The 19,082-nt window shown below is 49.0% G+C and overlaps 1 protein-coding gene across 6 annotated transcripts in view; it reads right to left on the bottom strand.

Annotated features, from left to right (window-relative positions):
• Window positions 1–19,082, bottom strand: part of CD207 (CD207 molecule) — a 58,619-nt gene that overhangs the window by 2,613 nt on the left and 36,924 nt on the right. For 3 of the 6 annotated variants that reach the window (XM_034659332.1, XM_034659328.1, XM_034659331.1), the window contains 8 exons: window positions 16,489–16,606; window positions 11,770–11,877; window positions 10,332–10,404; window positions 8,626–8,742; window positions 6,894–7,268; window positions 5,965–6,116; window positions 4,844–4,962; window positions 3,472–4,410 (listed from right to left, as the gene is read on the bottom strand). In XM_034659332.1, coding sequence (XP_034515223.1) covers window positions 4,260–4,410; window positions 4,844–4,962; window positions 5,965–6,116; window positions 6,894–7,268; window positions 8,626–8,742; window positions 10,332–10,404; window positions 11,770–11,772 — 990 coding nt within the window. In that variant the 5' untranslated portion in view covers window positions 11,773–11,877; window positions 16,489–16,606 and the 3' untranslated portion in view covers window positions 3,472–4,259. Of the gene's footprint in view, window positions 1–1,649; window positions 1,756–3,471; window positions 4,411–4,843; window positions 4,963–5,964; window positions 6,117–6,893; window positions 7,269–8,625; window positions 8,743–8,834; window positions 8,974–10,331; window positions 10,405–11,769; window positions 11,878–16,488; window positions 16,607–19,082 lie in introns of those variants that run through there. The other 3 variants (XM_034659329.1, XM_034659333.1, XM_019794865.2) reach the window with 3 other exon arrangements.

Consider the following 19,082-nt stretch of genomic DNA (forward strand, 5'->3'; position numbering starts at 1 on the left):
TCCGGGCATGACATGAGTACCCAGCTGCACAAAGTATCCCAAGGCTGAGTCCCATAGCAAATCCAACAACAGTAATAACAATCCCTCCATCACAGGCCCTGGTGCCCCATCTCACCTGGCTTCAATCTGGTTAATCTTCTGTTTTCCCTGCCTCTAGTCTTGCCCTGCTCAAGTCTTGTCACCATATTGCAGGAATAAGGATCTTAAAAAAAAAAAAAATCAGGTATCCACATACACATTACCTCACTCCCTCAGCCAAGAGGATGCAATCACACCCCAGCTGCAGCGGCCACACACAGCACCCAGATCGTGGTTTCTAATACCATTATCCAGAAAAATGAAACCAGAGCTCTTTGGAGAAATGGCTGATTCTAGGACCAGGCCAGGACATATACAGAATGAACCTGTATCTTGTTGTACCTGGAAGTAAAGAGATACTTAACAAAAAAAAATGATGACAGGATGTCAAAAAAAGACACAGGAACCACCTGAAAGAGCTCCAACTGGCCAAAATTGGAACAATTAGAGCAAGAAAATAAAGTTGTATTGGACTATAACCCAAAGTATAAAACCCATGAATCCATACTGATAAAATAAATGTTTGAATAAATAAATAAATTTCCCGCACAGAAAAAATCCAAATAATTTGTGTAGATACTCCATCTTCAAGAAAGTAGGGCGTAACTCCCCACTCCTTAAGTGTGGGCTGCACACAGTGATTGCTACCGTCTGAATGTTTGTGTCCCCCTCCACATCTGTATGCTGAAATACTAACCCCCAATCTGATGGTATTAGGAAGTGGGGCCTTTGGGAGGAATTAGGGATTAGGGTGGAGTCCTCAAAAATGGGATTAGTGCCCTTATGATAGAAGCCCCAAGGAACTTGCTCGCCCGTTCTCCCATCTAGAAGAACACAACAAGACAGAAGAAATCCGTGACTGGGGGAAAGCCCTCACTCAACCATGCAGAAGGGCAGGTACCCAAGAAGCGACCACACTGGAGGAGTGAGCCCTATATGTGGGGATAAGTGAGTCAAGATCACAAGACCCTGACACATGAGGCACAGATTCCCAGTAAAAGTATATCCGCACTGACTCAGGCTCTTTCTGTTTGGAAACATGACAATGGGGTGGAGGGGCGGGGCAAGTCTTGTCCTAGCATCCATGAGAGCAGGACCCAGGAGGGTCAGGAGGGCTGGGCTGGATCTTAGGGGACACCAGGAAACTCGGCAGCCAGAGTTCTTGGGCTTTCCCTCTGCTGCCCTCCCCTCCGCAGCTCAGCTACTCTGTCCTGTGCACCGTTCTCTTTTCCCTGACAGATACACTCCCATGGGCTCTGCCTTTCTGCCTTGTAGCTTCTGCTGATCCCTCGTTTCTGCAGGTGCCCCGTGATGGCCCTAGCAGCCCTTCTCTAAGTCAGGGACTTTCAGCTGGACTTCTCTGTCAGCTGCCTCATCCCCTGGGTATTTCTACGCCCAAATTCTTTCCCAGAGAAGTGGTCAGATTGTCCCGCTCACCTCTTTGCACCAGGACCAGCCTTGTTCTGCTCACAGCCTGTTCATCCCAGTAGTGAGTGACGCAGTCAATTCAAGCTACTATAGCAAGACTACTACAGACTAAGAGGCTTACACAAGGGAAACCTATTTCTCACCATTCTGGAGGCTGGGTAGTTCAAGATTAGGGTGCTGGCAGATCCAGTTCCTGCTGAGAGCCCTCCTCCCGGTTTGCAGACTGCCATCGTCTCATTGTAAACTCACCTGGCAGAGAGAGAAAGGCAAGCTCTCCTGTCTGTTTTCACAAGGGCACAAATCCCATCATGAGGGCTCCACCCTCGTGATCTAATTCCCTCCTAAAGGCCCCATCTCCTAACACCATCATGTTGGGGGTTAGAATTTCAACATATGAATTTTGAGGAGACACAACCATTCAGTCCATAGTAGTGAGGGAAAGATCTCCTGCCCTAAATAGTGGAACCTGTCCAAACAGAATACGGCATCTAACACTGAATGGATGAAAGTGACAGTCATTTCTAAGTCATATATCACAGTCTGGAGGAGGAGGACATCACAAATGATGCAGGCCCCCCCGGGGGTGATACCCATGAGCACAGTGAACCAGCAAGGACTGTGGTAGGTAGGCACTGTAGTAACATGAAGACACAGCGGCCCTGCTTCCTGCAGGGTGACGTGATTGGCCTGTTGGAATAGCTTCCTGGGTTGGCAGGCAGGTGGGTTCATGGAACCCAGCAGGTTGAAAGTTGGGCGGAAAGCAGCTGGTCCAGTGGATAGAGGAACTTAGCGAGGTAAGGTGACCATCTGATGAGAACAGGCTCAAAGATGTCACAGCAGCACATGAAATTGTAGACCTTACAATACAAGTTTCAGAATCAGCTGTCCCGGTGACAAGTGCCACCTCGGGAGGAAGGCAAAGTGTGGACCAGGGCCACATGCTACTCAACATGGCAGCCCAGAGATCAGGACTAACATGGCAAGTGGGAGAGTGAAGTGGAGAGCAGTCCATTGGGACAGCTTCCTAGGAGCAGCTTATGTTTAATTTCTGTATCAGCTCGTGCTATGACCAGAGAGTCAACACTGGGAAAAAATTAAATTCTCCCCTAATTTGCTGCTTGGAATTATGTTGTTCAACAAAATATTTCTTGGTTAAAATGTGGAATTTTCTCTTGCCTGTGGCAGCCACACTGACTTGCCTGTCTTCTCTGCCCTGACATACCCATGCCCTCAGACCTCAGCAGTCTCTGGAACTGGCCCACAAATGCTTCTGCATGGATCACTGCCTGCCCATCCCTCATCCATTGCCATAGTTTAAAAATCCCATTTGTCCCATGTTTTTTCAAGCTTCCTCCTAATGCCTCTGCCCTAAGCCTGACCCCCTTGTGCCCAGAACACCACCTGCTCGTCACAGTCATTAAAGGAAGATGTCCTGTCCCCAAGACCCTACTGAGGGCCCTAATGAGGACCTAAGGAGAGGAGGGTGCTCTGCTGAGCCCACCCCCATGCTCATACCACATCCTCCCTGCTCCCCCTCTGCTCTGCTGCTGGAGGGTACAGCCCCTGCCTGGATCCCTGCCTCGGCCACTGGATCAGGGTTTGGACCTGATACCCATGAACAGGGTCTTCATGAAGAGTGGGAAACGTTGCCAAGTCTCCCCCTCAGGAGTAAAGCCAGGCAACAGAAGACTGTCCAATGAACATCGGAGGGGAAAGACCACCAAGAGGGTCGTGACACTGCAGAGCTCACTCTCCTTTATTTCAATAAAAACCAGGGGTAAGTACTGCTTATATTTTGTGGCATTTCCAGGGCTGGGTCTTCTCCACCCCTTTTCGTTTTTGAACCCCCAACTGTTTCCTGGGGAAACCCCAGGACTTCATGTCCAGCAGAGCAGATGGCCTTGCCGGCACGTTCACCTGTATATCGACGAATAAAATATGCTCACAGAGGTAAAACATGCTTTACCCACGCAGGATTTTATTCTGATGAAGTTTACAGGTGAACTCTCTAGGGACAGAGGACCACTTGCTCTGTACCTAAAGGGCAGAGAGGAAACGCAGCCCGAAGAGGATGTGCAGGAGGGGAGGCAGAGGGGCTGGACGGAGGACTGCACAAGAGAGCTGGACCATGGAGTCTGCCGAGTGAGGCCAAGCGAGAAGGAGCGTGGATACTGATCCAGCTCTAAAGAAGACTCATTTCCACATCGGCCCCTGACCTGAACCAGTTGTTCCCATCTCAGAGAAGAAGGGGCTCAAACGTCAGGAGATTTGGATGGAGTGGGCAGTGGGGTCACAGCCTGGACAGGGTCACCAAGTGCAGAGCTCTTCCCACTGAGAATAATACAGTCCCCTAGACAGGCAACTGGGAATTCTGTGGGATCAACTGGAAAAGCCCTAAACACTGATATCAGGAAAATTGTCTGGGTGGTCTGAAGCAACCTTCATGTGATAAATCTGAGGCTTCTCTGAAGGGACAGGGAACCCCAAGGTCCTGATCACCTTACTGAGGCAGTTGGAACTTCCAAATCCTCTCTGCCCTCCTCTCCCTTTCCAAGATCTCCCTTCCAGTCCAGGTGCCTCTATGGGGTCAGAGAATTCCCAGCCAAAGCAGATGAACTCCAGGATGCCTCTGGGACAATTTTGAAGCCAGAAAAATGAAGGTGCAAAGTCACCCTGGAGTTGGAAGAAAGAGGGGCATTTTCTCGAGTTTGACAAGCATTGGAGCTCAATGTGCGAGCTTGGAGCCAGTCCTGTCATGGTTCTGACGGGATGTAGGGCCGTTTACAGATGAAAAAGAGCTTGTTGTCACAGGAGGCATCATTCCATGACTGAAGCGAGGACGCCTTTATATTGGCACAGTGTTCATTGCTCCCAAAATTGTTGGGCTCACCTGGAATCCAGAACCTACCAAAGGGAAAAACAAAGAAAAACTTTGTTTCCAGTGAAGAAATAAATGGCTTCAATCCCAGCTATGATCCTGGGTGATAGCATCACGTTTTTGCACCCTTGCCTGAGAGGAAGGGAACTGGTGAGCCGTCAACCTCAAAACCTGCAATCACTCCCCCAAGTTAGGGCCAAGCCAGCCCACCGTTCTCAAGGCCCTACACAAACCCACATGGCAAAGCCCAAGACTTAGAACAGGGGCCCTGCTGAGGCTGGGTGGAAGGCCATGCTGCCAAACCCCAGAGGCCATGGAGAGGCCATGGATTTGTCCCCAGTCCCATGGCAATGAGTGGCAGAGAACAGGGAAGAACCACAAATCCTGCAGTCACCCCACCCATTGTGCCCTGGCCCTGGCCCAGGAAAGTCAGGCTGGGAAGGAGGCCTTGGGGCTTACCGTGCACTCAGGTCCTTGTCAAATGGAGTATTATCTACCCAGTACCAGTCCCCTTCACTCCCGGCTTTGGTCAGGCCGATCCAGTAGAAAAGTCCACCTGCCATCTTGTACAGAAATTCCTGTAGGGAAGGAGAAGGAGTGAGACACTGCCATGACTCGCAGCTGGAACATCTGTCTCTCTGGGGGTCCTTCACCTGTCCTCAGTGACAGTCCCACGGACACACCACACACACTGACCTCTCTCAAGCCCCTTCCTGTCCCTACCGAGTCCACCCTCCAAATTCTGATTTGTCTTTGCCCCACAACTAACAGACTCAGGACTCAGGCTTGTCGGCCCCTCAGGAAGCAGGCGCCGGGGCACAAGAAAGACTCAGCTAAACCCCAGAGCAGGGACCCCAGGAGAAGGGCCCAGATCATAATAACTAAATGTAGTGAGCCCTTAATATGCATCTACTCAGCTATTCTCTAACGCAGGGACTATTATCATGTGTGTTTCACTGACGAACAGGCTGAGCTAATGAAGTTAAGTAACCTACCCGGGGCCCTAGGACTAGTTAGGGACAGGGTTGGGGCTCTAGACTCTGACTCCAGAGCACACACTCTTACCTGCTCTACTAGCCCAGCTCCCAGATGAAAGGGACTCGTTCAATATTCTGCCGACCAGGTAGGAGACTTCTTAGGTTACGCAGTGTTATTAATGCTATTCACAAATGCCTTCGTTTTCTCGGCCCATGGAAAGACTGTATCTCCCTGCCCTCTCTGAAGCTGGGACTCCTGCATCATTTGCTTTGGCCAATGAAATGTGAGCAGAAGTGACGCCTGCTATTTCTGGGCAGAAGCTTAAGAGCCAACATATGATTTGGCATGTTCTCTTTCCCTGCTTCAGCAATTGCGGAAACCTACGTTGAAATGAAGTCTTTCGGCATAGGTCTTCGAGAAACCACAACGGACAGAACCCCTTGCAGGCCTTTGTCGGACATGCAGTGTAACTGAGAAGTAATCCTCCATTGTTAGGTCACTGATATTTGGGGATTTTTGCCACTGCACCATACTTTTGCCCATCCTGCCTGATACAGCTGTTAATACACCCCCTTCCTAGAACCCATTGGAACAGCACTCACCTGTTCATTCTCTGAGGCCACTGAGGTCAGGTGTGAATCCCTGGACATACAGAACTGCTGGGCACTGTACCAGGTCTTTGGGATTTGAGAAAAATAATAAAAGTTCTCCTTGAAGTACTTCCAGCCTTGAGAAACCATCTGCAGAATGTCATCTGAAGAACAAGGGCAAAAGATGAACACTGGGGTCCCTGTTTCCTCTGGGTGCTGGCTGCAGGTGGCTCTCAAGTGGGATCTCAGAGACAGTAGGGGATGGGGCTGGGCTCTGGGGTCCTGGGGTCCTTGTGTAGGGGCTCAGAAAAACTGCCCCACCTGCTGAAGGTCTGGCTGAGAGTGGTAGAGTCCTTGGGTTCAAACAGGGCAGAGAGAGACACTGATCAAGAATCTGTCTCTCCCCCGAGGGGGAAGCAGTTCTCTGTTGACCATCACAAGGAGTTGAGTCCCCCAGCTTTGGGGAAGGAACTCAATGGATAAATAGCTAGGTTTGGGGGGTGCCTGGGTAGCGCAGTCATTAAGCATCTGTCGGCTCAGGGCGTGATCCTAGCGTTATGGGATCGAGCCCCACATCAGGCTCCTCTGCTATGAGCCTGCTTCTTCCTCTCCCACTCCCGCTGGCTGTCTCTATCTCTGTCAAATAAATAAATAAAATCTTAAAAAAAAATAGCTAGGATTGGGCCAAGAGTCCCTAATGCCTTCATCCTCTGTGCCTTGGTGTGAGAGCCCATGCTGGTGCCTGGCCCCTTCTCTCCTGAACAGCCCCTAAGACCTCCAAGCCCACTGCTGAGCCCTTGCTTCTTAACTGTTCAACCATGCCTGTCCGGCTCCTCTTCCCCTTCCTTCCACATACACCAGCCTGACGACCTCATGCCTGAGGCTGGTAAGGCCCCACGGGCCACTGGTCAGCTTGCAACATTCCCTTCTGAGTCACTTACTTTGCCGTTTGAACAACTTGCTGATGTTCTCCAGATTGCTCTGGAGTCCCCGGACCTTTGCATTTAAAGAACTGGCTTTATCCAAATCTCTTTTTAACGCTGGAATTTGGGCATTTAAATCAATGACCTCCTCCCATCTTCTTGTTAATATCTGGATCTGTGCATCGGCTTTCTTCACACCAGCTTCCAACTTCCCAATCTGAGAACGCACATGATCCAGGCTGGCATTCACCATCCGGACCTGAATGCCGGTTGCCTCCACGCCGCCTCTATTCCTCTTAACCTCAGAACCCAGAGTGCTGATGTTGTCCACATGGCCTTTCAGCAACTGGGCGTTGGTCTTTACATCTGATATTGTGCGCATAAACCAGGGATCTGGGTTTTAAGAAAGTTAAGAGGTCAGCTAAGGGGATTCCCACGGACTGGGAGTGTTGTCAGGGTGATAGAAGGAAGGGAAAGGAGGGGATAGGCTCGAGCTACCCAAAGACCTGTCGTTTACCCTCCATTCATTCATAATGTACTCATTCAACAAACATGCGATGGGTACCTAGTGCTGGCCAGGAACTCTTGCAGATGCAGATAATGCAATATTAATAAAACATGGACTCAGTTGGAGGACCTCACAGGCAAGCAGAAGTGGGGATCAGTACCCAGTCCTAAATTATCTTTGCATGTTCAGGGCACAAAGATGCCCTAGTTACCCCCTTGTTGCACCCCGGGGGCTCCATCACCCACTTTCCAGCTCTCTCCTTTCAGAGGCCCCTGCAGTGGCATCAGCTAGGGCAGCACCCTTCCCACATCTGCCCAAAGGCCCCCTGTGGCCAGGATGGGAACCAGCCATGCAGACTTCCAATCTGAAAGTGACTTCTTCTCCAGAGAATATGAAAAGAGGGAATTATGAAACAATTTCTCCCCTTCCCTTGTCCCACCCACCATCACACTCTGCTCAGGTCACAGGCTTGGGTGCCAGACAGGAGACCAATGACAAACCAAGAGGAAACTTGCTCAGAGGCTCCAAGTCTGAGACCAAATATGTCCCAAAGGCTTGAAGGGAGAAGACAGATGTTCCCTTCCCCTGCTTTCTGGAGACCTGGTGGGAGTGAGAAGGCTCTGCTAGCAGAGAACATGAGGGGCTGGGCAAAGCAGAAGAGGAGGAAAGATAAGTCACACATCTGGTGAACAAGTAGGAAGTCTCCCTTGATGTGACCTTGGCAGGAATGGAAGAAGAATGAAGAGAGCATGAAGGGGTCCTGCTGAGAACGGTGAACCAGGAGATCTGTCCACTCATTGGCAGATTCTCCACCTCATCAGTTGGGGCTGAGGACACAGTTGGAAGTCCTTCTTTTGTGGGGTCAGGAAACATTTTGCTCACTGCTAGTGGCTGCCCACAAGGCTCCAAATAAAAGGGACACAGCTCGGGGGGTGAGGATGACATGGGATGAAGAAATGGGTGAATGTTTCCTGGGGACAAAAGAGCATATCCTTGAGCACAAGCACGCAAGTACTGATCCCAGTCAGAAAAATCTTCCTGGAATCAGGGAGGAGAAAGCAGCAGCTCATCTTACTGGGGACAAAGAACCCCATGGCTGCACCTGGAAAGAGGAGAAATGAGACAAATGGAAAAGCCAGAGGTGGGAGACACAATTGGACAGTAGGAAGAAGACGGTCTAGATGTTGAAGGAGCTGACGGTGGTGAAGGACCGAGCTGGGACGATAAAACCTGGGGACTTACAGAAAATGGCCTGCAGCAGGACGGAGGCGGTCAGGCCCAGCGTCAGGATGATGACTGCAGCTTGGACTGTGAGAGGCTTCCTCAGAACCAGACATGGGCCTGTCTTGGGAGGAGGCTCTGCCAGAACAAGAAGAGAATGTTTGTTGAAGGACCCGCCAACAGCAGAACACAGAGCAGCAAGCAGATTCTGAGCAGAGCCTGGTGCTTGCCTCGGGGCCAGAGGGAGACGTTCTGCTTATCTACAGTAAAGTGCACATCTGGGACCTCACTCTCAGCAGCCTTCATCCTGCACGCTCACCCCTGTAGCACACGTACTTCTAGCTGGCTGGCTCCCCAAGGACCTTTTATCTAGAAGAAATGGGAAGTGAGTCCCACAGGAGGTAGTCCTATCATCCCAAGTTCCCCATTTCTGGCTTAGACACCTTGCCAGGTCTCAGCCACAGCTCAATCCTCTCTGCAAATTTCTGAGCTCTCAGGAAGAGGCCATTTGTCTTCTTCTCTGGGGGCCTGTTACACGGACACTTAAACCCTATTGTCCCAGCGCTACTCTAGTTCTCCTATAAAAGTCCTTTCATCCATCATCCACCCATGAGCATTCATCCCACAAATACATATGGAGTGCCTCCTAGGTACCAGGCACTGTGCAAGGACTGGGCCACAAAGATGACTAACTCACAGTCTGTATTCCAGCAGCTCACGATCTGGTAGGAAAGACAGACCAGAGTAAATAAATGACAATACAGTGTGATGAGCATAACAATAGAAGAATATGTACCAAAGGAAGTACAAAGATGGAATAATGGTAAAAACTCCAGGGAGAAGGATTAGCATATTCAGAAGTATGGGGGCATAAGACAGCATGGAGGGCCGATTGGTGGTGTTGGAATATGAAGTATCTGACAGGAATGGGAAGGGCATGGGGCTAACGAGGCACCTGGGCTCATATTAAGAAGCTTGAACTTTGACTTCTGGGTGACATGGAGCCAATGAAGGCCTTCAGGCAGGAGAGAGACAAGGACAGGGACATTGAAGGAAGTTCACTCTGACAGTGGTGAGGAACATCGAATAGGATGTGGGAAGCCTGGAAGCAAGGAGACCGATAAGGAGACCAATGCAATAAAATACTTGCTGTTAGTAAGGCATTTTAGATGACACAGCATCCCTTTATAAAAGTGGGGCTTGGAGATTCTATGTGTAAGTGGAAAATGTGGGTTCTCCTCCCTGCTTCCTGCACTTGTGAGCTTCTCAAAGTGGGGAGGCTCAGTGCCATCAGACCAGAAACTGTTCCTACGTGGGAGAAGCTAAGGGCAAACAGGAGCTGATGTGGGGCTCAGTGAAGGGTGAATTTCTCTCCTGGGAAGATTCTCATGCTTTGAAGAAGTCTGCCACATCTGAGAAACCTGGTACATAATAGATTCTAAACAAATAATACTTGGAAGATAGGAAAGAGAGGATGGAAAAGAGGAGAGGAGAGAGGGAGGGAGGGAGGAGGAAAAGGAAGGGAGTCGGTCCACATTAGACGGATGGATGGTTGGCTGGCTGAATACATGGGAGATCAGGAGATGGAAGAGTTGACAGCTGATCATTTCTCAACCCTGAAACCTACAGTCTGTGGATCGGGATCTGTCTTCCAGAAGCTACTGCTTCTTTCTAGTCTCATTCATTTCCACAGCAAAGACATGAGAGAATTGTGATTTATACCTTACCCAAAAATGCATGACAATTCTGGCCCTGGGACGAGAAAGTTGGCCCAGTGTTGCTGAATCTGAGCCAATGGATCTGGAAGACAGGGTGGTGTCAGGGACAAGGGTTGGAAATAAATGAGGAAGGCCAATGAAATAGCCACCTATCCTTGCAGGGGCTTCTGCTGCTTGGATATCTGAGAGGATCCTACCCCCCTACTCAGTCCGCTGTACTTACGGGCCCCGTGCTGCTCTCTCCGGGAGGACTGGGCCTCAGACTGGAGCTGCTCCCCTCACTGGATGAGGACTGACACAGAGGGGAGTCCTCACCACACTCCCCACATGGTGGGAAAGAAGTTGGGCCACAGGTGTGGTGTCCCTTTCACCCTATCTCATCTCCTCGCTACCCATATTCTGTCCATACCTTCTAGGACTGCTACCTCTTCTAACCTTTGACATTAGCTAATCCCCCAAACTGAAGGCCTCACCCTAACTCACTGCCTGTCTCTGAACACATATGACTATACCCACTCTCTTCAGGCTGCTCATTTGGTTGCAGAACCTTGGTTCCACCAATGTTCCAAAGGGGTTAGAATGTTCTGCTTCTGGGATATCATGGATGGTACCCAGTCAAACCCCAGAGTCACCTCAGCCCTTCTGCTGCTGGCTCCTGGCCCTACATCCACAGCCTGTCATAGTCCAGGGCCTGGGGTAGAGAAGAAGCCACGTTACTCAGGGCTCTGGTAGAAGGGGCTTTGGGGATCCTGGTCCCCTCCTGAGGCATGTGAGGGACAGAAGCTGCCACACAATATGACCTGGAGTGTGTGGCCTCCTCCCTGTCAAAGAGGTGACTTTTCCCAAACCTCTGCTGGTTTGTAGCATGAGGTATTGATGAAATGCCTATATGCCCTCTCACTGGTCCCAGGAAAGGATCCAGAGGCCTCACTACATAAGAAGGGCTGGGCTTGGGGGGGATCTACTCTGAGTGGTGGAACTGGGAGCCTCACATAGATATTCCGCTGATCCAGCATGAGGAGCTAAGCAAGAAGCAACCCAAATCCTGGGCTGTGGGCCACCGGGGTTTTAGAGAATGTGCACGTAAAAGTCCCAGCCGTGGGGAGTTTCACTTCTCACTCAGCGGGAAAGGAGTGAGTCACGAGCTCTTTTCCTATGGCTGTGCTCATCTATCCGCAGGTACTGACTGAGCACATCTCCCGTGCATCCCTCTGGGGGCCTTTCTGGCCCCTGACCTGACAGCCCGGGAGGAAAAAAAACAGGGCCGGAGGCAGGTGCCTCAGCCATACTTTCCTGCCAGGAAAATGGGAGGTTCTCTGAGACACTCAGGCAAGTCCAGCTCTTCTAAACAGAGGAGGAACTTTGAGCCAGACTTAGAGTGACCAAAACTCACTGCTGTGATGACAGAAAGGGAAGTTCATACTCATCTCTCTGTTTTTCCACTCACCATGCCCCTGGGGTTTGAAGACTTTCTTTGGAGAAGGGCGGAGGAAGGAAACAGTTTGGCCACTTTTTCCCTTCTCTGGTCAGAACTCTCCTTCTGAGCCGAGATGCCCTTCAACAGATGACTGGATTAAGAAGCTGTGGTCCATATATACAATGGAATATTACTCAGCTTATCAGAAAGAACGAATTCTCAACATTTGCTGCAACATGGACGGCACTGGAGGAGATAATGCTAAGTGAAATAAGTCAAGCAGAGAAAGACAATTATCATATGATTTCTCTCATCTATGGAACATAAGAACTAGGAGGATAGGTAGGGGAAGAAAGGGATAAAGAAAAGGGGGGTAATCAGAAGGGGCAATGAAACATGAGAGACTATGGACTATGAGAAACAAACTGAAGACTTCAGAGGGGAGGGGGTGGGGGAAGGGGATAGACTGGTGATGGGTAGTAAGGAGGGCACGTATTGCATGGTGCACTGGGTGTTATACGCAACTAATGAAGCATCGAACTTTGCATCGGAATCCGGGGATGTACTGTATGGTGACTAACATAATAATAAAATAAAATTTAAAAAAATAAATAAATAAATAAAAAAAAAAAAAAAAAAAAAAAAAAAAAGAACTCTCCTTCTGCTTGGGGGTGGACCATGGACACAATCAGTGGGAGTGGAAAAGAGACCTGGGTTGCTTGAAATGCCTCAGCAGGGCACAAGAGTCATCTCCAAGGAGAGGAATCCCGGTCCCTCCAGTCAAGGCACGGAGGACAGTAGAGTGGACAACACACCGGGAAAGGGGGTGGGGAAGGGGAGGGGGACACAGAGAGGACAGAATGGCTATGATGAGAGAAAGAAGACATTGTGACAGCCGGTTAGGCTTGTCCACAGCCTCAGAGGAGACCCTTGTGTATAATGTGATGCCAGGCTTGACCAGCAGACCCCAGATAATCAAGGGATCCCAGGATACCGTCTGTGCCCCGGCAACAGGGGCGAGGGCAGAGAAACCAACAGGAACGCAGTGCTCGGTGAGCCCACTCATGCTTGCATTCCTCTAGGATACCCACCGTGCACCAGGTGCAAGGAGAAAGACAGCCAGAGACCCTGCCTACAGAATAGTGTTCCTCTTTTTTTTTTTTTAAAGATTTTATTTATTCATTTGACAGAGAGAGAGATAACCAGTGAGAGAAGGAACACAAGCAGGGGGAGTGGGAGAGGAAGAAGCAGGCTCATAGCGGAGGAGCCTGATGTGGGGCTCGATCCCAGAATGCCAGGAGCACGCCCTGAGCCAAAGGCAGACGCTCAACAACTGAGCCACCCAGGCGCCCCAGAATAATGTTCCTCTTATTGAAAAAACGTGCATCTCCCAAGACTGTCCCAAGATTGAAAAGGACCAAGGATGAAGGACGTTCATTCTTCCTAACTATCTCCATGTAGGTACGTATGCATGTACGTGTTTGTACGTGTATGTATGTCTGTAGCTGTCTCTAACTATGTGCATATATTTATGTAAGTATCTAATCGGACAGCTCCTGCTTATTTTCCCCAGCATCCTTCCCATCCCCATTTCTGATATCAAGAGTCCCTTCCTTTGGGAAATGACTCCCCCTTTTTAACCTCAACACTGCTTGGTTCAGAGCATCAATAGGTTGGGTTCTTATCACATCCCATCACTCTGATACCGAGTCTTCTGCTTCTGTTTCTATTTTTAAGGACCTTTATATTGGGCCCAACCAGATAATCCAGGATAATTTCCCTATCTTAAAGCCAGCTGATTATCGACCTTAATTCCACTTTGCCATGCCACGTAATATACTCTCAGGCTGTGGGGATTAGAACGTGGACAGCTTTGGGGCCACTATTCTAACGTAGCCTTAATAGGACCATTTAGAAAGCTTGGTATATATCCGTAGAACTTGAGAGATAAATAGTCTGGTACTTGACACATGAAAGAAAAGTCTAAGGCCTTCAGTAGGTGAATGGATGAGTAAACTCGTACGCACCCAGATAACAGAATATTATTCAGCACTGAAAAGAAATGAGCTATCAAGCCATGAAAGGACATGGAGGAACCTTAAATGCATATTATTAAGTAAAAGAAGCCAATTTGAAAAGACTACATACTATATGGTTCCAACTATACGACATTCTGGAAAAGGCAAACTATGGACACAGTAGAAAGATCAGTAGTCACCAGGGATAACACGAGAGGTGGGAAGGCATGGGTGGGCACAGAGGATTTTTAGGGCAGTGAAACTATTCTGTATGCTGCTGCAATAGTGAGTACCTATCATTTTTTTAAAAGAATTTATTTATTTATTTGACAGAGAGAGAAAGACAGCCAGCGAGAGAGGGAACACAGCAGGGGAGTGGGAGAGGAAGAAGCAGGCTCCCAGCAGAGGAGCCCGATGCGGGGCTCGATCCCAGAACACCGGGATCACAGCCTGAGCCAAAGGCAGACACTTAAGAACTGAGCCACCCAGGCGCTCCGTGAGTACCTATCATTATACATTGGTCAAAACCCATAAAATGTACAAGAGGGAACCCAAATGTGAACTACGGGCTTTGAGCAAGAATGGCTTAGAGCTGTAACAAAAGGACTGCTCTGGTGGGGGATGCTGAGAGTGGAAGAGGCAGGGGGAGGCTGGGTGGGGACTGTAGGATAACTCTATACTTTGGTTAATTTTACCGCAAACCTAAAACTGCTCTAAAAAATCATCTGTTTAAAGTGAATGGGAGAATCTAAGGCAAGGAGCTTCAGCCAGCTACTGCCTTGGGACCGCAGAGTGGGAAAGAAAGGCAAAGTCCGCTCTCCCAGAGTTTGGTGGGGAAAGTGATGTGCGTCAATGGATGGGAATTGGGCTCCCCCTAGTAGGAAGGTATTCTTAGTTGATTGAGGGGGGCTGCCGATAAGGACCACAGCGGGGAGGAGCGTGTGGGGGGACCACGGGAAAACAGGGGCCAAGGTGAGGCCAAAAGCAGACAGCCAAAAGAGCCATCACCTGTGCCAAGAGAACAGCCCGTGACAGCTCCTCAGGAGTGCAGATCTCCCCAAAACCCCCAAAAGTGCACCTACGCAAATGAACAGGCAGGTAGGAAATGCTCCACCTACGTGTGGCAAATACCAGATTTCAAGGGTCCCTGTTAAGGACCTTCCTGTCACCCAGAGCAAATACAGTTTGGGGGTGGGGTGGGTAGGAGTGAGGAGGAGAGAAGGGAGGGCAACAAAACAAAAAGTCAAGCCCTCCCTCCACCATCTCATGCTTCCGCGACTGAGCCTGGCCTGGGAAGGGGAGAAACGCTAGTTCGATGAGAGTGTGCACTTTTGTGATTATCTGACCAGACTTGGGGGCTATATTAACGTGAGCAGGAAAGCGAGAAGAGCTGCCTGAGGTTGGGTGCCGGCATGAGGAGGAACAAGAAAGGAGGGAGGGTTAGAAGGGGAAATGATGGGAAATCATAAACGTGCTGTCTAACCAGTCCAGCTCATCCAGGAAGCCGGTTACTGAAGGCTAGTTAACTGTTAGGAGTCCCCACAGTGCTAGGGACCACAGACCCAACATGGGATGAGAAACACAGGCTCTCTGGGCACCCTGCATCCCCCGCCCAGCTGCTCCCAATCAGACAAAACTTGGGTAACAGTGGAGGGCTGCCTGGTATGGTCTTGAACAGAGAAAAGGACAAGAGGTGAAAATAAGTGAGCCTCAGCCTTTGTGGGGAAGAGATGTCATGAAACACCCAGAAGAGCATCCCCAGAGTCAAAACTGTCCCCTGAGCCACACTGAGTTAGCAGCAGTCACTGACCAAGCAGATATGGGAGAACTGATGTAGACAACAGGTCACCTGTGGCATATATTTCATAATTCATTCATCCATTTCTCACTCTGTTCTCGGCCAGGGTCCCCTCCCCCAGAAAGGCAGGGGGAGGGGTGGAATGAGAGCTGACCTTTCCCCGCCAGGCACACTGCATAAATAACTTGTAAAATCATCACTTAGTCCTTGAGCACAGGGATCCTGTTTGGCAACTGAAGTCAAGTTCCCAAAACCCAGAGTAAGGAAAACCCAGCCAGCATCTGGTTCTGTCTTAACGTGACTTCTGTGACGCATGTGCTATGCAAATCTGCACCCAAACCCCCCAAAAAGAACAGGACCTCCAAAAACCCCAAATCCCACAATAATATCTCCAATGCCACAACAGGGCTTTCTGTCCTCTGCAAACTAAAACCACTTTGCCAATAAATTTCAATATCCCAACCTATGCCTACACTCTAACAAATCTAACACCGTTCACTTCATATCCCGAGGCTGTGTATGGTTCCCTCCAACTTTCTTCTTCAATTTTAACATAAGTTTCTCTTTCCAAATATTTCAATTTTGCTCTTTTTCAGCAAGTAATGAGATAACTGCTCTCAACCACCACTTTATGTTTTTAGTTTCTTTTCCCATTTTACTATGTATGAACTTCTTTCCCCAAATTATGCTCTCCAGCTGGCCCTTTAACTGGGTCAGTCTTCCTAAAGGGAACCTTAAATTTCGTTTGCCTCCAGCTGCTCCCTAGGGATGTCCCTGCTCCGTACAGCTGCAGCTTTCATCCAGGACCCTTAGGACGAGTGTCTTCCATCCTATCTCCACTGGGAATATCCCCACAGAAATGCATGGTATTGCCTCTCACTCATTCACTCCAGCATCCATTCACCCACCTGATGAAATTTATCAAGTACTCACTGTGTGCCAAGCTTTATGCCTACATGCTGGGAATTCTGCCTTGAACAAAACAGCCAGGTTCCTGCCCTGCAGCAGAGTGCAGTTCTCTCTGGATAATTCTTGGCATTCCACCTGTTTTCTTGAAAGGAAAATAAAGTATATTTATGATTAAGCCTAAAGCAACAACAAAAAAATTTGCAGTTTAAAATGGTGTAAAATAGGGGCGCCTGGGTGGCACAGCGGTTAAGCATCTGCCTTCGGCTCAGGGCGTGATCCTGGCGTTATGGGATCGAGCCCCACATCAGGCTCTTCCGCTATGAGCCTGCTTCTTCCTCTCCCACTCCCCCTGCTTGTGTTCCCTCTCTCGCTGGCTGTCTCTATCTCTGTCGAATAAATAAATAAAATCTTTAAAAATAAAATAAAATGGTGTAAAATATGACATTTTCCCAAAATACTCCTATTTAAAACACAGTACAGAGATACAGAGGCACCTGGGTGGCTCAGTTGGTTGAGCACCTGACTCTTGGTTTTAGCTCAGGTTGTGATCTCATGGGTCGTGGGACTGAGGCCCGTGTCAGGCTCTGTGCTCAATGGGGAGTCTGCTTGAAGATCTCTCCCTCTGCCCCTTCTCTCTCTCTGTCAAAAATAAATAAATCTTTTTAAAAAATAAAATAAAATAAAATAAAACACAATACAGAAATATAGTTCCACGCTTTCACTCCCTGCAAGTAAACCTTTCTCCTAATACATCTGACTCTCAACCACATGAGAACGACATGCCCACAGAGCCCTCTTCCCTGGGTGGGGTGGTAGAGAATGAGAGCTATGTGTCTAGGACCCAGCACAGTGGTGGGTCAACTCCTGGAACATGTTTGTACAAAATGCCAGTGCCACACCCCCCAAAATTCTGACTCATTTGGTGTGGGTTGGGGTTCAGGCATCAGCATCTTTAATAACCCTTGAGTGAGTCCTACATGCAGCCAAGGCTGAAAACCATCAATCCAGTCGAAAAACCTCAGCCCTGGCATGGAATCCTGGCTCTTCCATTCACTGGTTGGGTGGATGATTTATTTAGGGGAGCATATGTCACCTGCATAAGTTCAGGAGAAGTGAAGTAACTCCATATGCAAACACCTTAGTGCTATGTTACAAGAGTTGCTCTGTCTAGATGACTGGTGAACGAAAATGTCTGGCAGCACTTGTCCAGAGTTAATGATCTTGACCCAGAAAGGGAAGGAGTGAGCCATCTTGTGGCCTGAAAAACCCAAACCTCAAGAGTCCCGAGCTTCACTGCTCTGGGCCTGCAAGTGTATATGCACCGGGCCTGGAAAACAGTAACCCACCGCACTGTCCGTCACTCACATAAAACACAAACAGATTCACAGAGAATCAAGAACACGCCCCAAACCTCTCACCAAAGTCATTCAGCAAGTGCTTATTGCAAGCCTTCTGGGTGCCAGCCCTGCACTGGGCGGTGAGCAATAAATGTAGGAGCTTACAATAAATGTAGCGCAAATAAGTATATCACATGCTGTGTTAAGTGACACGAAGGAAAAGGACAAGGAGCTCTCTGAGCGTGCAGAAGGGAAGACCTTGTCTGTGGAGATTAGAGAAGGCTTCCCTGGAAGTGACACCTGAGCTGAGATCTAGGGAAAAGTGGGAGTAAACTTTATGGCAGGGAAAAGGGCATTCCTGCAAGAGGCTTTCCTGAGGGAGGGTAGCACATTGGAAGAAAGAAGATAGGTCGGAGAGCCTGAAACAAAGGGATGGCACAGCCTGGTATTTGAGAACAAAGGCTCCAGAGATGGACCACCCAGGTTCAAATCTGTGTGACCACTTTGAATGTATAAGCCTGGGCAAGTTACTAACTTCTCTGCGCTGCAACCGCCTCATCTGTAAAATGGGCACGATAATGCTATCTGCCTCACCGGGCTTTGACAGAGATTCAGTGAGTTAATACAAACGCAAGCATATAGTAAGCACTCAATAAATGTTATTATAATAATCACTATTCATAATAACGGTACTCCTACTTCTATACACGTGGGGTGGGAACACTCATCTCCCTACTAACACATTGATTACATCGGACCCTCTCCATCAGGAGTAGGATAGTAAATTGGACCGGTGTGTGAGAATATTCTTGTCCACGCCAATATTGCCAAAGAGCCCCCTAAAGGAAGACACTCTCAATAATCAGTAAACTTAAAGACCCTTCTGTGTATGAGAGCCAGCCTCTTTGCCCAGCCTCTTCTGTGACTACTCTGTGGGCTCATGTTCAAAGTGCCATGTATGTAGCCTACGTATGGACTCAACAGCAGGCATTTCTCCTCTCCGGTGCTATTACTGCTGTGTACCCAAGCTTCCAACACAGAGGCTAACTCTGAACCCTCAACATGGTATCTTTCCCTGGGTGGATCAGAGTGGTACCTGATAGCTGGTTGATTGCCACGGAGCGGACAGTGTTTTGTCTTCACTGCCAAAGAAACTTACTTTGAATTTAAATTTGTTCTCACTGATGGCCATGCTTCTCCCAGCAACACCATCCATAGTCACGTATTGAATGTCATGGCATCCCATTCGACATAGTCCTTGTAAGGAACTCACTTTAGAGT

Source organism: Ailuropoda melanoleuca, chromosome 4, assembly GCF_002007445.2.
Source record: "Ailuropoda melanoleuca isolate Jingjing chromosome 4, ASM200744v2, whole genome shotgun sequence".
NCBI lineage: Eukaryota > Metazoa > Chordata > Mammalia > Carnivora > Ursidae > Ailuropoda > Ailuropoda melanoleuca.